The sequence below is a fragment of the Echiichthys vipera genome, assembly GCF_963691815.1.
Source record: "Echiichthys vipera genome assembly, chromosome: 4".
NCBI lineage: Eukaryota > Metazoa > Chordata > Actinopteri > Perciformes > Trachinidae > Echiichthys > Echiichthys vipera.
Window position 1 is genome coordinate 13,840,201 of NC_139829.1, and position 19,103 is coordinate 13,859,303.

Here is a 19,103-nt window from a genome sequence, read left to right on the forward strand (position 1 = left end):
CGTTTACGTAATTGCGTCAAGTTGCATGCACATGGTGGTCCTTGTAGTCCTAAATCATTCCCCTTTACTGTCACTGTGAGTTTAAATTAAAGCAACATTAGAATTCATTTGGATTTATATATTATAGCAATGGAAAAGGGATATGATTAAATATGCTTTTGCTTCTTCCTTTTCAAGTTTGAACATGTAGAGTTAATATTGGGTTTTGTTCCCTTAGCTTTTATTGTATTATTAATAAACCTTTGACTGCTGTGTTCAAAATAGAGCATTCATTAATTAATTCATTGAACTTTGAGGGTTTTTTTTAAGCTTTAGTTGATCTAATAAACACATTTATTATTTTATATGCTAATACAAATAATTGACCAATTGATGATTGTAGTTTTTTTGTCTTTAAGGAAAGTACCATATTCATAAATAAAGAACATCAAACAATTCTTCTAACCTTCAACTTAACAACTCTTAATTGTTTGTTTTTTTTAAAAAACAACCTTATCATCCAGTAAAAGCAGTTGATAAGAAGCAGATTTGATAGATTTCATTTTCATACTGTCTTCGCTATAAGACATCAAACTAGACTTAAGTCTTTTTTAAATATTTTTTATAGTGGTTGTTAGAAAATATGCCCAAAAATATTAACTAACATTTAGTACATTTGATATAATCTGATATAAAATATAATTCATTAATTCTTTACAGGGTGGTTATTTAAAAAAACATTTCCAACATCAATCAAATGTAACAACTTTTGTAAAGAGGTAGAAGACCGATTATGGAGATCAATCAAAAAATGTATATTTGTTAGAACAAAACCTAAAATTCAAACAGAAATAAGAAGACGTAGTGGCTGTTAAATCGTAATTCCCTACTAATGCAGAAATAAAAACATTGGCTGTTTTAATAGTCTTATCAAGAGAAAAACATAACTTCACTTGTTTTTTTGAAAATTTTATTCATTGAGATTCTTCGACACGGAAATACAAAATCAGTTTTCGCTGGAGCCCTCACAGGTCAGACACATTTTCTGGAAATACAGATCCCTGATAATGGAGTGATAGAGAACATTTTAAGGCAAACATCAGAGTTCAGAGTCCCTTTAAACATTACTGTAGTACGAACTGTACTTTATGAGTTAATAATATGCTACAACTGTTAACGTGACCAAGGACCCAGTTCTGTGTCTCAGGCACAGAAACAGAGACGCGTTTCGCTCGTTATCGTCACAGGGCCCGGGAAACACTGGACTGAAACATTTATTGTACATTCTTTTAAATAAACTGACTCAAAGGTGTAACAAGAGTAAGCAGCAAAATTAATGTTGTGTTTTCTTTGTGTGCCAGGGTGAAAAAGAAATCCCAGCAGTACCTCATGTTAAGAGAACATTTGCCATTTTATGTGTAAGGGATATTTTTAGCATGTCACCTTATTTAATGCGAGTGGACGGTGGTGCGAGACGTTCTTCTGCAGAAATTCCTCTGGTAGTGGCAGCTTCTTAGATCAGTACTTTTCGAGAATGATGGCGATGCCCTGACCACCACCGATGCAGGCAGAGCCAACGGCGTACTTGCCTCCTCGTCGTCTGCCGATAAAACAACGTTCATTATTCAGAGCTGCTTAATGTGCAGACAGCTCCCGATATACTGTACACATAATCACTAAACAACAAGATTACCTGAGCTCATGAACCAGGTGGGCAGTGATACGTGCTCCAGAAGCACCAAGAGGATGTCCGATGGCAATAGCCCCGCCGTTAACGTTACTTTTCGCTGGATCCAGTCCAAGAGCCTTGGCCACAGCCAGGTACTGAGAGGCAAAAGCCTCATTCACCTGTGCAAAGCAAATGACACCAGTGACACAACTGACTAATAACTACCTGAATAAATAAAAACACATTTGAAATGCAGTTACGGAAAGTGACTAAGTACATTTACATCAAAATTGGAGTTGAGTGCTTTCATTTTAATCTACTTCGATACATTTTAGAGGGAAATATTGTACTTTTTACACCACTACATTTATCTGATGGTGAGTATAAAGTTTCAGATTAAGACTAAATTATCAAACTGTAAGCTAAAATATTTAAGCTGTACCTCAACCAGCTACAACAGTAAAATGCGGCTTATACATTAAAGCATCCGTAGCCCCATTCACACAGCAGTTTGTTGCAGGGCTGATGCGCCTTTATTTCTACGCTATCTGTGTGAAAGGCATTCGACGTCTGTGCGAACGGGGAAGACAGCAACACTTTATGCTGCCTTTGCTTGGTCTGCGTGAATGCCTTTACTGACTCGCTGCGTGAAAATCCCTGGTGTTGACAATCTAATAATGTCATATACAGGTATAACCATACGTCAGTCACAGGGGATATATTTTGATACTTTAAGTACATTTTTGTCACTACTTTTGTATAAAGAAACTTTTAGAAGCAGGACTTTTACTTGGAATGGAGTATCTTTTAGATTGCTGTATTGGTGCTTTTACGTAAAAAAAAATGATCTGAGTACTTCTTCCACCATTTCTGATTTCTGTTTTTACTAATAACAAACCTCCACAAGATCCATGTCGTTGAGAGTCAACCCGGCTTTTTTAAGAGCTTCTGTGATTGCTGGAACTGGACCTACGATGATTTAAGGAAACCAGAAACTCTTACTGTAAAGAAACCAACGTCTAATACCACAACAGTGCATCTACAGTAGTCATTCCCTGATTTTAATTAAGAGGGACTAAATTCCCATAAACAGTGGTGTCACTTACCAATTCCCATAATGCTCGGGTCACAGCCTGACACATGATAGGCCACAATTCTGGCGAGTGGAGTGAGCTTGTGCTCGTTCAGCGCATCTTCACTTGCAATCACCACAGCAGCAGCACCATCAGATACACCCTGCAGATCAAGAGTGTAGATTTAGTAATAGTTGGCTACTTCTCATGGTAGAAGTAATAGTAGTTACATATTTATATTTAAATATATTTAACTGTAAAATTCTAAATGGCACAAGTCCTAACTCCTTTAACAGCTAAATGTAGTAGCTTTTCCCATTACATCAATTAAACATTTTGATAAAATGTTTTAATGTTTGAAGTGAAACGGACCACTTGTTTCATGTCACAACAATGATAATAACTAAACCGACCTCCTCAGATCCTGAAAAGGAGTCGACCCTGTGGGCGTGAACTCACCGAAGCATTGGCAGCAGTAACAGTCCCTCCCTTCTTGAAGACAGGAGGCAGTTTGGCCATCTGTTCCAGTGTGGTTTGTGGACGAGGGTGTTCGTCCTGAGCCATGGACACCTTGCCTTTTCTAGCTTTCACATCAATGGGAGCAATTTCTGCCGTGTAGCAACCAGCCTCGTGAGCTGTGAAGGTAAAAAAGTTATGGTTTAACTATTTAGAATGAGCAGCAACGTTAACTTCTTAACTCCAGCCTTTCTGGCAACTTTTTTCAGCTCTAGGAACCATAGAGATGGAAATGTCTTTTTTATTTTATTTCATTTATTAATTCAGTTTTTTACTATATTATTATTATGGATTTATTTAAAAAAAATATATACTATTATTATTTAATTTGACATATTCATCCATTCATAATATGTATTCATTGTATTATTATTATGATTATACGTGTTTATATGTTGTTATGATTTATTTTTTATTGATACACTGTCTGACTTTTGTGCAAGTTGAGTGTTTATGGAGTGTGTGTTTGTGTGTAGGGGTGTATGTGTAGGTAATGTCTGGCTCAAAATGGGGTTGTTGTTATTGTATGTTGTTCCACGTTTTGTAAAAAATTGAGAAAATAACAATAAACATATTGGGGGAAAAAAACTCCAGCCTTTCTTTTTAAAAGCAACATATTTCAATGTCACAATGTGTGAGGTGTGGACTGAAAATACCCTGTCTTACCTGCCTTCCACCTTTGTTGCGTCTGGTATGCATAGCTGTCGACGTCTTCTCGTGTGATCTCATATTTCTCTGCCAGGTTTTCTGCTGTGATGCCCATTGGGATTTTGACGTGCAGGTCAGTCAGACCCGCCCACAAGGTGTCCTCCAGCTGTCAGGAGTACAAGAAGAGTTTTTAAAAATCTTTGCATCAAGAGCTTCTGGAGGTAAAATACAAGCCGTCACATGCACATTTGTCTCAAGTTTGAGATTTAAAGAAGCCAACCTTGAGATCGGCTCCCAGCCTTGTGCCAAACCGTATGTTGCGAACAGCGTACGGGGCCTGGCTCATGCTCTCTGAGCCTCCGCACAGGACCACCTCTGACTCTCTGAGGCAAATCTCCTACAAACACACAGAGTTTTGTTAGACACATTATGTCTAATTGATTTATGTGAAATATTTTACTTTTACTTTTACACACGGTTTATTTATTTTTTCGACATTTGTATATTTCTGCTAGAGCAATTGCTTTGCTCTTGGTGGAGCGCTTACTTGAGCTCCATTGATGATGGACTGGAAACCAGAGCCACACAGTCTGTTCACAGTGAGAGCAGGCACTGGGATGGGAACACCACACCTCAGACCCACATGACGAGCAATGTAGGGTGCATCAGCTGAGCTCTGAAATAAGGAGGGTAAGAGAAATTAAAAGGTGAGGACCAAACCAAGGGCACTAATCAATAAACAAATAAACATATCAACATAGGCGTGTGAGCGTAGTTGTTGGTCTGTTAAATGTGGCTGGTGATCTGTTGGTTTTTAGGTACCTGCATGACATTTCCCATGATGACACTGTTTACAAGTTCGGGTGCAACACCCCCTGCAGCGAGGGCAGCTTTGGCCGCATGCTCAGCCAAGTCTGTTGCGCTGTGATCCTTCAGCACGCCACCATAGGTACCAAACGGAGTGCGCTTGGCAGCTACAACAAATACACCTGCAGAGAAACAGAACATTTTTAGTACAGCAACAACAACTTCAAACCACCCACCACTGAGCCACTGATCACAGCGTCAGGAAGAACCGGAAAACATCTACGTATACACCTCTTTCCCAGGATTATTTCTCTAACACACAGGTATATATAAATGATTCACGTTCAGGGATTATGGAGTTTTATTATATTGTTTTAATAAAAATGAGAAACTATGCCTATTGATTAAAGAGCGGTATGGAATTACAATTATTGTGGTGCCTCCTTTGAAAGAACATTTACGGTTTACTAGAAAAATGAAGTGTTTAGATCTTTTGCTTTATGTGCGAACCCTAAAAAAACCTAATATACATTAAAATGTAATTTTATGAATTTAAGCATCATTTTCATTAGCCTGGTCAGTTTAGTTTGTCTCAACAAGAATTGCCCAGAATGGATTTAAAAAACACAGACATCCCTCTTAACATTTTGAGCCAGATCAGTTGCTTTAACGTGTCAGTGTTTCATAATAAACAAGTCACTAGTGGTACGTAGCTAATAGGTAGGATGGTTTTCTGAATGTTCTGTAAAGATATACCTTTGTTTTTTTTTGTTTTAGACATTGAACTTTTGACTAACCTCTGATATGTGTCAGGATGTGCAGGATGCATTGACCTGCTATTTTATTTGAAACTAACCATTTAGTAACACCTGACTAGTGCTGCAGGAGTGTTGGGCAATTTGTCCAGATTAAATATTTACACAAGTAACTTTACCTAAGTTTTGAAGTACTTCCACTGCACGAAATGTCAGAGGGTTATATTGTCCTTTTATTTCACTACACTTTGTACAAACAACTAATGACTTATATAATAATACATTTGTACATTTAATAATACATTTGTAAAGATCAGTAGTAAGTCTGCAGCACACTGCTGCTTACACGTTAATGATTCAGTATCTATAATCCAATAAAAGTACTTGATAATATAACACTCTTAATGACTTATATTATTTATATATTAATGTCATATCATAAAATGCCAACAGTCCTTAGTGGACAAACCTTAACTCAGTCATTTCCACTGAAATAGGTCACTTTATAATACATATTTTTAGTTTTTACTTGAATAAAATGTTAAATTCTGAACTTTTACACGTCAGTATTTTAACAATGTGGTATAACTACTTTAACTAGGAGTCCTTCCTCCACCACTGGAGGTAATTAATTAATATTATTATTATAATTGGCATTTAAATTGATCTAAGGCACGGCAAGTTTATTTATATAGCACCTTTCAACAACAAGGTAATTCAAAGTGCTTTACATAAAACATTAGGGAAACACACATAAAACGACATTTAGACATAAAATGGCATTCAGATAAAATGATCGCAAAAAAACACAAACAAGCAGATAAAATAATAATAAAAGAAATAAATAAAACCAATAAAATAAAAGAATCTAAAGGTAATAGGTGATAATTTCGACGAAGAGCTGTTGTGAAGTTCTTGGCACCATCTTGTCACCTTTGGCTTATTTTGCAGTCACGTTGTGATTAGAAAACCTCTGACACTTGTATGTAACGTTACATCACTAACTCAACTTTAAAGTGATCACATTCATTTAGTGTCACTGATAATTCCACGCTGCGGAAAAAATGATAATAAAAAACAATGTATCCCTGACATTAGTAACTACAGCTTTGTTGCTTCCTGCTGAACAGAACCGTGTTTGTTTACCTCTGAGAAGAGCCATGATGCAGAACCAACAAAGCACCAGTGTCAGGATCAAACTCTTGGATCAAACTCTTCTTCTGACTCTGAATCGGTCCGTGCTGAACATAAAAACCCGAGATCACCGCGACCTTTCACCCAAATATTCACCCACTAACTTTCCACTCATCAAATCAGATTCGACAAAAGTGTTACATATAAATAAAAACTCTGACATTAAATCGTTAGAAAAAAATATTATATCCATTATAAATGATTATTGATCTTATTTATGAAGTATTCTATATTTTATTGGTTTTAATTTTATTTTCTACGTAGACAAAATACACGAATCTGCGCCTGTGTAAAATTGTGAGTGTGACTGTTGATACCGTCATCTTCCTGCGCCGCGTCGTTTCTGTCACTCAAGCAAGGGAACGGGCGAAGGAAGCTACATGTGAAACATTCCTGACCCCGAGTGTGAGTTTAAAGTGAAACAACACTCAGTGGAAACATGTCGGTGGCTTTATCGCGCTGTGTCCGCAGGGTTTTATCCCGACACACCGCTCCGTCAAGGTGAGTGTTTGGAGAAGGACGGGGAGAGCTAACAGGCTAACGCGACCTGGAGCTAACAGAGCTAAGGTTATTCAGAAACACAGGGGTCTTCAAGCTGAAAGAGCAGGGAAGCAGGGACCCCTTACTACAAATACTGTATTAATATATGGGGCCTAACAGCTAGGGCGGCCTAAAGCTTACACGCAGCTTTTTATGGTTCATACAACACTAAGATATTAGAATGATCATCATTAACATATTCACATGTTTAAACATCATATGTTACTGTTAAACATACATTTGGAAGGCACATTGAATCCTTCAGCTCAGTTGTATCTGTGCATGGCTACATTAGTGCCTATAAGCCTGTCATCAAGCTTGTGTGTATTTATTTATTCTTTGAGAAATGTATCTTTGCTGATAATACGTTGCGTTCAGGTTAAGTTATATTTTTAGACATTTTTGAAAAAAAACACTTTTTTATCCAAGATAATCAAACAATTTGGCAGACCCCCTGCATAAACTCAATAGAGAAATGCTGCTGAATCAGTTCTTTGGTTAATAAACACTCAGGAACCAGTATGGTTTTGACCTGTATGCTGTTTGTTGTTTTACAGCTTCCTTTTGGGAGAACATCATCACAATGTACAGAGTCCTTGGTTTGCACCAGTGATGACACTGAAGACATCTGCTCCACTGAGGTATTAATGATCAAGTAGGGCTGGACGATATGGCCAAAATCTTCTATCCCGATAGGGTCATCTCGTATCTTGATAACAATATATATCACAATATAGCAAATCTGCTTCAAAATGTACCTTGTGTATGCTCACATAGAGCTGTACTTTGTGTTTAAGAGCGGAGCCCAAAAAGAAGAAGAAGGTGGACCCAAGAAGGGAGCAGATGGTGAGAGAAAGGATGAGAAAAAAGCTGAAGAAGTTGGAGAAGGTTCCACCTGAGTTCATCCCCATAGAGGACTTCATCACTCCGGCTAAATGCTTGGATGAAACAAGGTACAGCTCATTTCACTGTTGTCCATGCAGTCACTTGCAAGTAATCCGGTTAGATTTGGGCTGAGGCATTGTTAACCTACCTGCAGTTGTGGTAACGAACATATATTAAAGAATGAGGATGGCATTGTTTAATATTTTTCTTGTCAGCGAATGCTCTGAAAACACCAAACCAACACCAGCCTGATAAAACCTATCAGAACTATTAAATGTATTAAAAAAGCATCGATTAACATTTTTTTAACTCCGCTATTAGACTGAATCCCAACCGTTTCTCCAGAATTTCAGTTGCAGAGTTCAAAATGCTCACGCGAGTTTGGTTTTAACTTGATGTGTAACAAATTTCCCCTACTTGTGGTCTCTGACTTAAGATAGCAAAAAAGACTTCTGAATTTCCCTTTAGTCAAGTTTTAAATTGTTACTAATGGTTAATGTATTTGACAAATTACCACAACTATTGTTAAATAAGACTGCAGAAAGGCCCGTTGCCTGTTCCTAACAGTAAATAAAATATAACTTACTGTACCTTTTGTGACTTTGAACTGCTCTAAATTGGTGTGTCTCATTCTCTTACTAAGGGAACGCTCTGCACCAAGGCTGTCATTCGAAGAAAGTGAAGGTCGAGCCCAGCTGTTGAAGGAGTGGTGTCGATATAAACAGGTCACCACTTACCCATAACACCTCCACCACTTAAAGCTTTTATAGAAAGTCTTGCCTCTAACCTCGGCTCTCCATCATCCACACTTGGAGGGTGGTATTTTAATTGGCTCTCCTGTCTTTGCTCTTGCAGAATCAGCACATGGCTGAAATGCAGGCTGTTGAACTTGCTCTAGAAGCACAGAGGGAGGCGCTGGAGGAGCTAAAGTTAGAGTCTAAGGAGCTGTACCAGGCAGCGCTGCAGCCGGACCCCCGTCTGTTTCCCTTTACTCATGAAGGTCCTGCCTACACACCACCAAAGACCAAGTATGAAGCTCCTGATGGGAGATACACTGACATTACTAAAGTTTACACACAGTGAGGGACGGGGAACAACTGCAGCCTGTGTGTATTCTCATTTATTTAGTGTCCTTGTTTGTACATGATCCAATAAGCCCAGATGCAACCCTTTTAAAGGCCTCATATGTAGGCGTGAAGGACACTTTGCAAACATGTTGTTCTTTCTTGAATTGTACTGTATCTGTTGTTTCCCATCTGTATCAAATGCAACAACATTTCTGGAAACTAAGCATTGAATTCTTTCTTCTTTTTCAAATTCACGTCTCTTTACAAAACAAAAAGAAAGTGGAAAATAAGAATTTACTTTTTTTTATTCATTGTTCAATTCAATTTATTCTAATTGTTCAGAAAAATTTTAAAAATGTTATATGAGGGTAAAGCTATTATCAATGACATGAGGCAGGTAACGTCTATTGCACAACTGTGCACAGGTTGAAACTCAAGCTGAATTTTGTCATTAATGCATCCATAATCTATATTTATAGTATCTACAGCACAGGGTGAAGAGAATACAGTGCTTTTGAGAAATGTTAACAGGCTTACTGGAACAAACAGGTCCCAGTAAGTAAAGGTATACATGCTAGTGCAAACATGGATGCATGACCAATCCTTCACTAGAAAGATGAAATACATTACATCTTGGAAAATGTATCCACTGCATAATTTGACCCAGTGTTTCCTTCTTACACTAAACACAGCAAAACAACGCAATTCATCTTAAAACTCCTTTACAGTGAGTCTAAGTGCTTCAGTTTTCACACGCCTTGGATAATTAATCATTCGTAATGAAATAACAATACCTTTGAAGAGATCGTAATTCACCGGCTGAATAGATGCTGTCGTACTCATCATTGACCACAAGAGGCTTCCACCACTGCGACACACGAAGATCAAACAGCAACCCACTGAATACAACTTGAGATGACACTCATGACCACTCTTCCCAGCACGTGGCTCTTAACAATTTCATTTAGTGACAACAATCTTGAATGTCCATTTCCCTTTGCTTTGGCTGCCACGGAACAGAGTTCAGGAGTCCTGAGGCTTTTCCTGGTTCAACGGCATGTGCCAGTCTCTGGGAGGGGATTGCCTCAGCTCCCACACTGGAGTGAAGTTACACTGCTCGGCCACTCTTTTTCTCTCACTCTTCTGCAATGCTTCCTGCAATACACATATATTACGTATAAAATGGATGATTTTAACTTGAAGACATTTTTTCTCATGTGTAGTCTGTCTCTCTGCTCCAACACACCTGATTCTAACCATGTGCACATTATGAAGCAGATGAAGCTTGCCACAGGTTTGAACATCGTTAGAATTAGGTGTGTTAGAGCAGGGAGAAACCTAAAACATGCAGGACAGTGGCCCTCCAGGACTGGAATTAGGACCCCTGCTTTAAACAAATGTGACTCCTTGCAGGGGTACCTTGGCTTCGGTACTTCCGTGTTTCTCCCACTCTTTGCAGTTATGGTAGTCCTTTTTCCACTGCTGACAGGATGGGGAGGTACCGTGAGTGTAATAGTAGTGAAAACGATTCTTCAAGCTTTTGCAATGCTTGAATTCACTCCAGTAGACATCACAGACCCGGGGCAGCTGTATGAATAGACAAAGGCAGGAATCACCACCAAGCCAGTTACTACAGATTATATTTGACGCTTTACTGGTGAGTGTCCGTTGAGGGACTACATCATTTCCACTTTTCTGGTTACACCTAACAAGCTCATGTCAAATGGATCTATCCGGGGAATGCTTAACTGCTGGTTTTTGTTTCAGTGGTCAGTGAAGTTGAAGTTCCAACCTCATTGAAGGCTGTCTTAATTGACTAAGAATTAGTAATAAAAAGGAGACACTTAAATCAAACTCGTTGTAAAAATAACACTGAATACAAGGGGATAAAAGCAACCCTTTAACTAAAAACTACCGTAGTTAGATAAAAATGAATTGCAATAAAATGTGAAAATAAACAGGGTTCAATAATTTTATATAATAGAGCTGTGCTTTAAAACGGAATTATTTCACAATTTAAAGCATTTATTTAGTCTATTATTCACATGGTTATTTATTTCATAATTAATACAACTTTGTTTCCAGATGTTTTATAATGAGTGGATAATCTACTGATTGTAAGTAATAGTATTAAACCTTTTTTAAATGCTTTGTGTTTACTTTGAAGAAGAAAAGGATATAGTTATGCGTCTGACTGCACCTCCCTCAGCCAAGCTAATGTGTGCTGCTCAGTGACTGACCTACAGTTATCTACCAATATAGCCTATATTTACATTTGGTTTTTAAATTTCAGCAAATTAAAGCAAAGCTAGCAAATCATTCATCAGATAATAATTAAATAACAGTGTTAAAAACCTCGTAGTCTAACGTTAATTGCCATTGCTTTTTACTAGCTAAGGTTACTTAGCAACAATAGCTATCACCGTGGTAACTATTTGGGTCAGATTTGTCACTTTTATCTCATTATCTGGACCATCAATAACAAGGTGCATGACATTAAATTAGGACATTTAGCCAAGGACGTAATTTACAGTAAATGCTTTGATAAATTACCCTCCACTCTGCTTTTCCAGGCGGGTCCATGCTAGCTGCGCGAGCGAATACACCGATAATACTTCCGGGGCGATTTCTTTTCACAATAAAAGCGCTACAAATATGGACATTTCTTCTTTGAGGTTTTTTCATCATCTATTGGCAGTGGAGAAAGAAGTACTCCGTTATTTTTGCCTGAGGGAAAGCAGAAATAACACACCGTAGAAATACTCTGCTACAAGTAAAAGCCCTGCATTCAAAAGGTTACTTAAAATTACAACAAGTAAAATAACTCATTATGCAAAATGCACTAGCTCAGAATATTATATTATTAGATTATATTTATTGATAATGTAAATATCACTTAAATGCAGCTGGTAAAGGTGTGGCTAATTGTATTTGCTTTATATACTGCTGAGTAGCTTAATCTCTAACAATAAATGTTATTTTATTGTATATTTTGTATTAATATTCGTAATCTTTAAAGTAGCTAGTAATTTAAGTAACCAAATAGTAAAAAGTATATTATTTATAGTGGAGTAGAAGTATAAAGTAGCATAAAATGAACTAACTCAAGTACAAGTACCTCAAAATAGTACTTAAGTACAGTACTACTGTCTATTGGTGTTATAAAGTACTTATTACTTGTGATCTTAACCTGCCAGAACACTGTCTAATTAGAACTGGTCAACCAAACATAAAGCATCTGCGTATCCCCAAATAAATTCATCCAATTTAAGTCAAGAAAAATGCCATGAAATATCTTATTACATAGAAGTGTCCTTGTTTTTGGTAGTTCGTGTATACGCTTAGGCGTTGCAAAATAACGTAACAACAAGTAATTAACTTCAAACACAGTCCTTTAATTGTCTATAAATAAACCAAGAAAAAAAAGGAAGAAACTTCTGAAATTACTCCTTTAACTCAGAAAAAAAAATTCTCAAACATAAAATGATATTCATTATCATTAAAAGAAAAGTATTGAGCTATTACTGCTCCCCTTTTATCATAAGAATGGGACTCTGGATAACAATATATTTAAAGTAAATCGTAAAAATACAACAATTATGGAGAAAGGGAGAAAATGCTCTAATATCACAACAATACTCCAAAAGTTATTTTTGTGTTGGTGGTGTGGTGATATAATTGATTCTCGTTTATTCAATCAACTCCATACAGAATTTTATGGAGCTCAGCTTCTCAACAGCAACATTTCCATGTCAAATCAACAGAGGGACAATATCCCAATGCATCTGAAGGCCAGTTTATTTTTTACTTTGCTGTTGACAGGAACAATAGATATAGTGAGTCCGCGTATGCAAGCCAGTCTCTCCCCACTTCAAGGCTTTCTGCCCTTCTTGCGTAGCGACTGTCCTTCTCCAGAGAAGGCGATGAATCTGTTCAGGGCATCATCCTGGGAGGAATAAGTTTAATAAGATTTAAAAGTAGTTATCATTGGAAAATTACAACAGGAGTGCTGCATTAGATGTATCAAGAGAATTCAACATATAATAATATGTAATCACACAATTCTTTAGTTATGTGCTGTGAACATAAAGGTTGTACTGGAAAAAGAGTGTGACAAACTGTACAGAAATACTGCAAATACAGCCTAGTTACATATGTACACATATGTGATGAACGTATGACTCTTACATCATCTAAGAGTTTCCTGGGCAGAGGCTTTGAGTTCCTGATGAAGGTGATCCTGCCAACTTTGAAGTCGTAGTTGGGAATGCCTCTGTGAAATGAGAGGTTAGAGTTTAAGGTGAGAATTTACACTCATATGGATATGATGTATGTGATTAAACACTGGTAGAACGGTTCAGTGTTCAGGGAAATAAAATAAAGCAACAAGCTTCACTGAGGGTCTTCACACAGTGTAGAACTCTGACCAGCTTATAAATTAATACAGTTAAAATATAACATTTTGACACATTCTAGGTGTCAGATGCTGCGAGCCAACACGAGTCAATTGTTACATTTTTCAAATTGTTGAATGGCAGACCTATGAATTACACCTAACGAAGGCAAGTTGACCTGCTTTATGCGACACCAAGATGACATGGGGACACAAATGAGCAACAAGCATCAGAGAGTGAAATAATGGCCGGAGAAACCCAAAGATGGAAAATTAGAAGGGTTTTTAGAAATTCTTCAACAGGCGATACACATTAGTATTTCCAGTTTATCAAAAACCTACAACACAATTATCCGCGCCTCACCAGGTCACATTGCATGTCCAAAACCAACCAATGGAAGATTTAGTCCTGTCTGATGCCGCTTTTCCACCAACGTCCAGCAACATAAGCTGCTCTGAGACGCTCTCATTGGTTATTGTGAAAGTTTGTAAAGACGTTATGATAATTGTAACCATTCAGATTTTAACGGCTGAATATCAAACATGTTTGAAACATGTTGACAGGCCAGATGAGGCTGCGAACAGTTCGGGAGACTGAAGATTGGATCTATAAAAAGCTCACATTAACAGATAATCTGGGCCGAACATCAGCACCGATCAAGGTCCCTGACCAGATACCCGCCACTTCATGTGTACATGTATTAAATACCGAACATCACCTTTTGATGTCACTTGGGCCAAGAGGAGCGGGGCTGGGCTCAATCCCTTTCAATTTACCATCCAAACGATTGCCAGAGCCAGTGAAAGCCTGAGGATAAGAAACAAATTAGAAGTTACATTAGCTCCAATTATTACGTTTTTTCAGTAGTGATAAGGACACTTGTGATTTAGTAACCCACAGCAACACACTCACTCTGAATCCCAGGTCCATGTCGGCGTAACTGGTGGGATCCGTTTCTTCCTCCTGTGAAGAAACAGGTTTTGTCAAATTGTTCAGAGAATACATTTTACAGGTTCCTTTAGTGTTTGGTCCTTACTGTTGGTTCTTCCTGGTGCTGAGGTCGTCGTTCAGGCTCTTTGTAACCCAAAGGAGCATCAAAATCCACCTGAGAAACACAGTCACAACACAGGTGACGCGGAGAACACAACAGAATAACTCACTGTGATAATATAAAGGATCTTACGTTCATATCGCATTCGATGATGGAGACTGCTTTATCTGGCTTGGTCTCCATTACCCGCAGCTCATATATCTGAAACAATTACACAGATTGCATTAGCAGGTGTATTCTGAAGAAGAAAAACAAGAAAATATTCACATATTAGTCTAACAAGAGTTAATTTACCTTTTCATTGTAGTTGATAGCTACAACATCACCAGTTGTCAAGCAGGCAAAGTTTCTCAATGCATTCTCCAGCCTGTATTAAAGTGACAACTTAGTTAATCACTATAATTAACACAAAATGTGGGAAAAGATATAAATTCAATGTTCCTAACTGATATTTCTTACACAGCCTTGGGGTTTGTGATGTCCAGGAAGTCTGGGCTCTGTGGCTGAAACTTTGAGTAAGTGGCCACCATAAGGTTAACGCTTTCCACTTGGACCAGACCACCTTCCTCCAGCAGGAGATTCTGCATCATCTGCAGCAAACACAATTAAAGCAAATCATCAGTGCTGCCTGATGGATACTTGCAGAGTGGCTAATCAGCAGAGAACATTTCTGACACGGTTTCCTACCCAGTGAGGCAGGTAACAGATGCCCTCGTCTGCCACAAACTCCAGAACGCCACAGTGTGTCATTCTGTCTGAGTTCTTGTTGGTCAGCTTGAACAGCATTGGATATGTGATGTTAAGCCTGCCTGTACGAGGAAAAGGAGCAGAACGTTAAGAGTCGTGGAGGGTTCATACAGGACTTTTAATGATGAAGAGATGTTTGATTTAACTTCCACTTACTGAGCTGGTCGAGAGCTGACGGTGGCATTATTACTGAAATGGAAACAGTTTATTAGCTCAGACAAAACAACAAATAAGATCATGTAAACACCTTTGCTTCTAGATGAAAACTTTTAAACAGATAAGATGCAGTTATGATACCATCATGTTATCAATCTGGTCCTTTAAAAAACTGTTTGATTCAACGTTTAAAAATGTTTTTATTTTTAATTAAATTCAATTCAATTTTATTTACAGTGCCAAATCATATTAAAAGTTATCTCAGGACACTTTACAGAGTAGGTATAGACCACACTCTATGATTTATTTATGATTTACATAGACCCAATTCCCCCGTAGAGTACGGTGGTAACGAAAACCTTCCCTTTAACAGGCAGGAACGTCGGACAGACTCAGCTCTGTGGAGGACGGACATCTGTCTTGACCGGTTGGGGAGGAAGAAAAGGAGAGAGAAAGAGAGAAAAGACGGACAGATGGACATAGAGAGACAAAGACAGACACTCTTCCGGAGATGCAAGCAACCACAAACGTAACAGTTACTATAGTGATAGTTAAAGTAATGTGAATATGACTTACATGTTATGGCAGTGAATACAGCAGAACAGCAAGAAACAGGCACAGCCTGCGTATTTATTAATTTGCACTGACCCTTCTAAAATAAATTAAACTAAAACTGAAATCATGTAAGTGAAATATTAACTAACAAACAAAAAGGCAAACCACTACTATTCTGGGGAATTACAGAGAAACTGCTGTTCATTTATCTTTCAACAACACTGCAGCTTATTTTATCAAAAGGCATCTCAAAATGGGAAAATGTATGAACTGACAAACCTAGATCCACACACACCTGTTCATAAGGGTCTATAATAGCCTACACAACAAAAGGTTGGCTGCACCAGACATTAAAACAAAGCTGAACATGACTCAACACAATACACGGACCAATTCAACAGTAGAAAACACTAGAAAGCAGGTAGGATTCACTGGTACGGAAGCTCATGTTTCTAGCATCAATCTGCACTTTTGACTGCATTTAATTTGAAACCTTTGACAGAAAGAAACAGATACTTCAAGTATAAAGACTGACTTCTGGGTGGGGAGAAGTCTTTTATGGGTGGAAACACTGCACCCAAACAGCTGTAACACTGTACGTTTGACTGGGACAAGAAAAAAAAGAACTGAACTATTGCAGACTGGAAAATGGCATTGTGGACCGAGGCGGCAAAAAACTTGCTTTCTGATTTCTGTGCTGTTTAACTAATTTTTATTGATCTTAAATCCCTGTTAAACTCATGATGTTCTCTACTACTCTTAATGGGACACCAACTGAAAAAGCATCCACTTATAAATACCTTAGTTCGTGGCTCTATGACAAGCTGTGCTTCAAAAAAACATATTAATTAACTAAGTCCCTTAAAGCTTCTTCTTCTAAAGAAATAGAGCATGCACTACCCAGAACTTCAGAATTGTAATTGTAGAGACAATCTTATAATATGTTATGGACTACAGTGATGTTATTTCTATGCACTCTCCCACCTCTGCGCTTAAACCTCTTGATGCAGTCTGTATTTTTTTATTCTTCACCGCTGTAAGCGCTGTTCTTCTTCTAGGCCACCTATTGATCTGCGCTTGTTTTATGTTTAATGCTTTTAATGGTTGTCTTCATTTTTATGCTTTTAAATAAAGTGCTTTTGGCTCAATTCTTTGTATGAAAGGTGCTCTATAAATAAAGTTAATTATTATTAAAGATATTGCAACTTGCTGCTGCTCATGGAGGAATTGTTGGATCTCTGCAAATCATAAATAAGTCAAAGCGTGTGGTCTAGACCTACTCTGTATATAAAGTGTCTTGAGATAACTTTTGTTATGATTTGGCACTGTATATCAAATTGAACTGAATTATTTACAACATAATTATACAGTAATACTCTTCCTTTAATGCTATTTGATTTGGATACGCACTAAGAAGTGTCCAAGTGTATGAGTCCTTTAAATGATCAGTACATGAATGTTTGGTATTTTAAGACAACACTCACTTTTTCCTCCCTTCTCCACGTCGGAGCGGTCGTTGGGACCCGCCAGCATGGACACCGAGTAGCAGCGGTACTGAGTGGAGAAGCGGTTCTGAAACCCCCGGGACATCGGGTGGTCGAATACATGGAAGGAAAACTGTGGAACAAACCAAACCCCTATGAATACTTCACACATATTTACCATATATCTGACGTGAGTTTGTAACATCCACCTAACGGACGCTGGGACTTTAATTCCGTCATGACAGAGCAGCTTTGTGCTGCTGTCGTGTTGTTGTCAACGTCAGCCGCTCGGTATTTAAACTGCTTCAGTTTGTTTTCATATAAATGTGTCGTGTTTGTTACTCACCATGTCGACAGTTTAGGTCTTCGCTTGTCAAACGGCTTGAATTAAAATGTCAGTTTCTGTTTTGTTATTTGAGAATTTTCGCATCGGAGCTGTGACTCTCCACTGTTGTCTTCCGCTTCTTCCGGAAGTGACTGCTGACTGCCGGAAATGACGACCCGACAGACGTTAGCCAATCACAGCAGCCACAATAAAATGTTTTTTCTTTTTTTCTCATTGTTTGTTTCCTGCAAAAGCCATTGATGATTATGAATTATATTAATAATTATAATAATACATTTTATTAGTTGGTGCCTATCACACCCCTATTAACCATAAACTATAAAAAATAAACTATAAATAAGCTATAAACAAATTAATAAAAAACAGCGACACAACAAATTTATCAATCGTAAAATCAAGTAGTAAGTAAAATCAAGGTGTTCAACTTGTTAAAAACATTTAAATTAATAAAATCCAAATAATAGTTTACTCTTTTTTGCTCTCGTTGTTTGTTTCCTACATTTTTTTTCAAGTTTCTTTGTATTTGTATAAAGGGGGTTTCAAATGTACATTCACTGGTCAAATACATTCAAATTAATAAAATGTTGGCACAAGAAACAACAGGATTGTCACACACACACACACACACACGGTACATTTGTAGAATAATACAAAATGATAAAATAAGATTAAAAAAACACAAGTTAGAACACAACCATGAGCACATACAAGGTTTTACCTAATTTGTGAAAGTGTTGCATAAATTAATAAAAAAAATGATTAAGTAGTTTTAAATTTGATATTGCAAAATATATATTGATTCTGATTTTTTTTAAAGAGTTACAGGGGGGCAGTTTCTTAAGATACTTCCTTTTTGTGAAATAAAATATAAAAGGTTCACTTTTGTTGGATTAATAAAATTAGGTGAAAATGCAGTAAGCGACAGAGGCCTGAACCTCTTAGTCCCTTGCATGACGCAAACTTCTTATGCCATTTGAAAACTCACACAGCTACCAGCCACTAAGTGGACTTTGTGAGTCTGTTTTGTCAACTGACTGTTTCCAAAGTGGGAAATTAACTCAGTCCCAACATTTTAATTCTGACAACTGTGTAAACTCCATCTGCTGAGGAGGATCATGTGAAACAATAGAAATCTCAAACAGCTACCTAAAGGACACGTCATGCTCATTTTCAGATACATAATTGTATTTTTGGTTTCTATTAGAACGTGTTTAAATGATTTAATTTCAAAAACTGT

The 19,103-nt window shown here is 37.5% G+C and overlaps 4 protein-coding genes across 4 annotated transcripts; 1 reads left to right on the top strand and 3 right to left on the bottom strand.

Moving 5' to 3' along the window:
* Nucleotides 1–964: 964 nt before the first annotated feature.
* acaa2 (acetyl-CoA acyltransferase 2) lies at nucleotides 965–6,731 on the bottom strand. The gene is made up of 10 exons (XM_083912261.1): nucleotides 6,594–6,731; nucleotides 4,708–4,874; nucleotides 4,433–4,561; nucleotides 4,166–4,282; nucleotides 3,904–4,051; nucleotides 3,181–3,356; nucleotides 2,755–2,884; nucleotides 2,547–2,617; nucleotides 1,673–1,827; nucleotides 965–1,579 (listed from the first exon to the last, which is right to left on the bottom strand). The coding sequence occupies exons 1-10, from the start codon at nucleotides 6,607–6,609 to the stop codon at nucleotides 1,498–1,500; spliced, it is 1,191 nt and encodes a 396-aa protein (XP_083768387.1). The 5' UTR covers nucleotides 6,610–6,731; the 3' UTR covers nucleotides 965–1,497.
* Nucleotides 6,732–6,982: 251 nt separating this feature from the next.
* mrpl40 (mitochondrial ribosomal protein L40) lies at nucleotides 6,983–9,362 on the top strand. The gene is made up of 5 exons (XM_083913224.1): nucleotides 6,983–7,142; nucleotides 7,739–7,822; nucleotides 7,979–8,134; nucleotides 8,710–8,791; nucleotides 8,922–9,362. Exons 1-5 carry the CDS (start codon nucleotides 7,081–7,083, stop codon nucleotides 9,147–9,149), a joined length of 612 nt encoding a protein of 203 aa, XP_083769350.1. The 5' UTR covers nucleotides 6,983–7,080; the 3' UTR covers nucleotides 9,150–9,362.
* A 132-nt stretch (nucleotides 9,363–9,494) lies between these two features.
* On the bottom strand, nucleotides 9,495–11,730 carry cUnh22orf39 (chromosome Un C22orf39 homolog). Its single transcript, XM_083913225.1, has 3 exons — nucleotides 11,687–11,730; nucleotides 10,553–10,720; nucleotides 9,495–10,288 (listed from the first exon to the last, which is right to left on the bottom strand). The coding sequence occupies exons 1-3, from the start codon at nucleotides 11,714–11,716 to the stop codon at nucleotides 10,157–10,159; spliced, it is 330 nt and encodes a 109-aa protein (XP_083769351.1). The 5' UTR covers nucleotides 11,717–11,730; the 3' UTR covers nucleotides 9,495–10,156.
* A 777-nt stretch (nucleotides 11,731–12,507) lies between these two features.
* On the bottom strand, nucleotides 12,508–17,998 carry ufd1l (ubiquitin recognition factor in ER associated degradation 1). The gene is made up of 12 exons (XM_083912510.1): nucleotides 17,867–17,998; nucleotides 17,521–17,653; nucleotides 15,482–15,514; nucleotides 15,266–15,387; nucleotides 15,038–15,168; nucleotides 14,873–14,945; nucleotides 14,711–14,779; nucleotides 14,564–14,632; nucleotides 14,440–14,490; nucleotides 14,246–14,334; nucleotides 13,322–13,406; nucleotides 12,508–13,079 (listed from the first exon to the last, which is right to left on the bottom strand). The coding sequence occupies exons 1-12, from the start codon at nucleotides 17,867–17,869 to the stop codon at nucleotides 13,005–13,007; spliced, it is 933 nt and encodes a 310-aa protein (XP_083768636.1). The 5' UTR covers nucleotides 17,870–17,998; the 3' UTR covers nucleotides 12,508–13,004.
* Between the last annotated feature and the right edge of the window lie 1,105 nt (nucleotides 17,999–19,103).

Coding starts and splice junctions, on each gene's coding strand:
- ufd1l (XM_083912510.1), bottom strand. Junction 15,515..17,520: donor CGTGGAGAAGGGAGGAAAAA/GTGAGTGTTGTC, acceptor TTTCCATTTCAG/TAATAATGCCACCGTCAGCT. Junction 14,946..15,037: donor ATCACAAACCCCAAGGCTGT/GTAAGAAATATC, acceptor ACTTTAATACAG/GCTGGAGAATGCATTGAGAA.
- mrpl40 (XM_083913224.1), top strand. CDS start 7,081: ATGTCGGTGGCTTTATCGCGCTGTGTCCGCAGGGTTTTATCCCGACAC. Junction 7,143..7,738: donor CGACACACCGCTCCGTCAAG/GTGAGTGTTTGG, acceptor GTTGTTTTACAG/CTTCCTTTTGGGAGAACATC. Junction 8,792..8,921: donor AGTGGTGTCGATATAAACAG/GTCACCACTTAC, acceptor TTGCTCTTGCAG/AATCAGCACATGGCTGAAAT.
- cUnh22orf39 (XM_083913225.1), bottom strand. CDS start 11,716: ATGGACCCGCCTGGAAAAGCAGAGTGGAGG. Junction 10,721..11,686: donor CTGGAAAAGCAGAGTGGAGG/GTAATTTATCAA, acceptor CTATTCATACAG/CTGCCCCGGGTCTGTGATGT. Junction 10,289..10,552: donor ACGGAAGTACCGAAGCCAAG/GTACCCCTGCAA, acceptor TGTGTATTGCAG/GAAGCATTGCAGAAGAGTGA.
- acaa2 (XM_083912261.1), bottom strand. Junction 4,283..4,432: donor CCATCATCAATGGAGCTCAA/GTAAGCGCTCCA, acceptor GTGTGTTTGTAG/GAGATTTGCCTCAGAGAGTC. Junction 3,357..3,903: donor GCAACAAAGGTGGAAGGCAG/GTAAGACAGGGT, acceptor TTACCTTCACAG/CTCACGAGGCTGGTTGCTAC.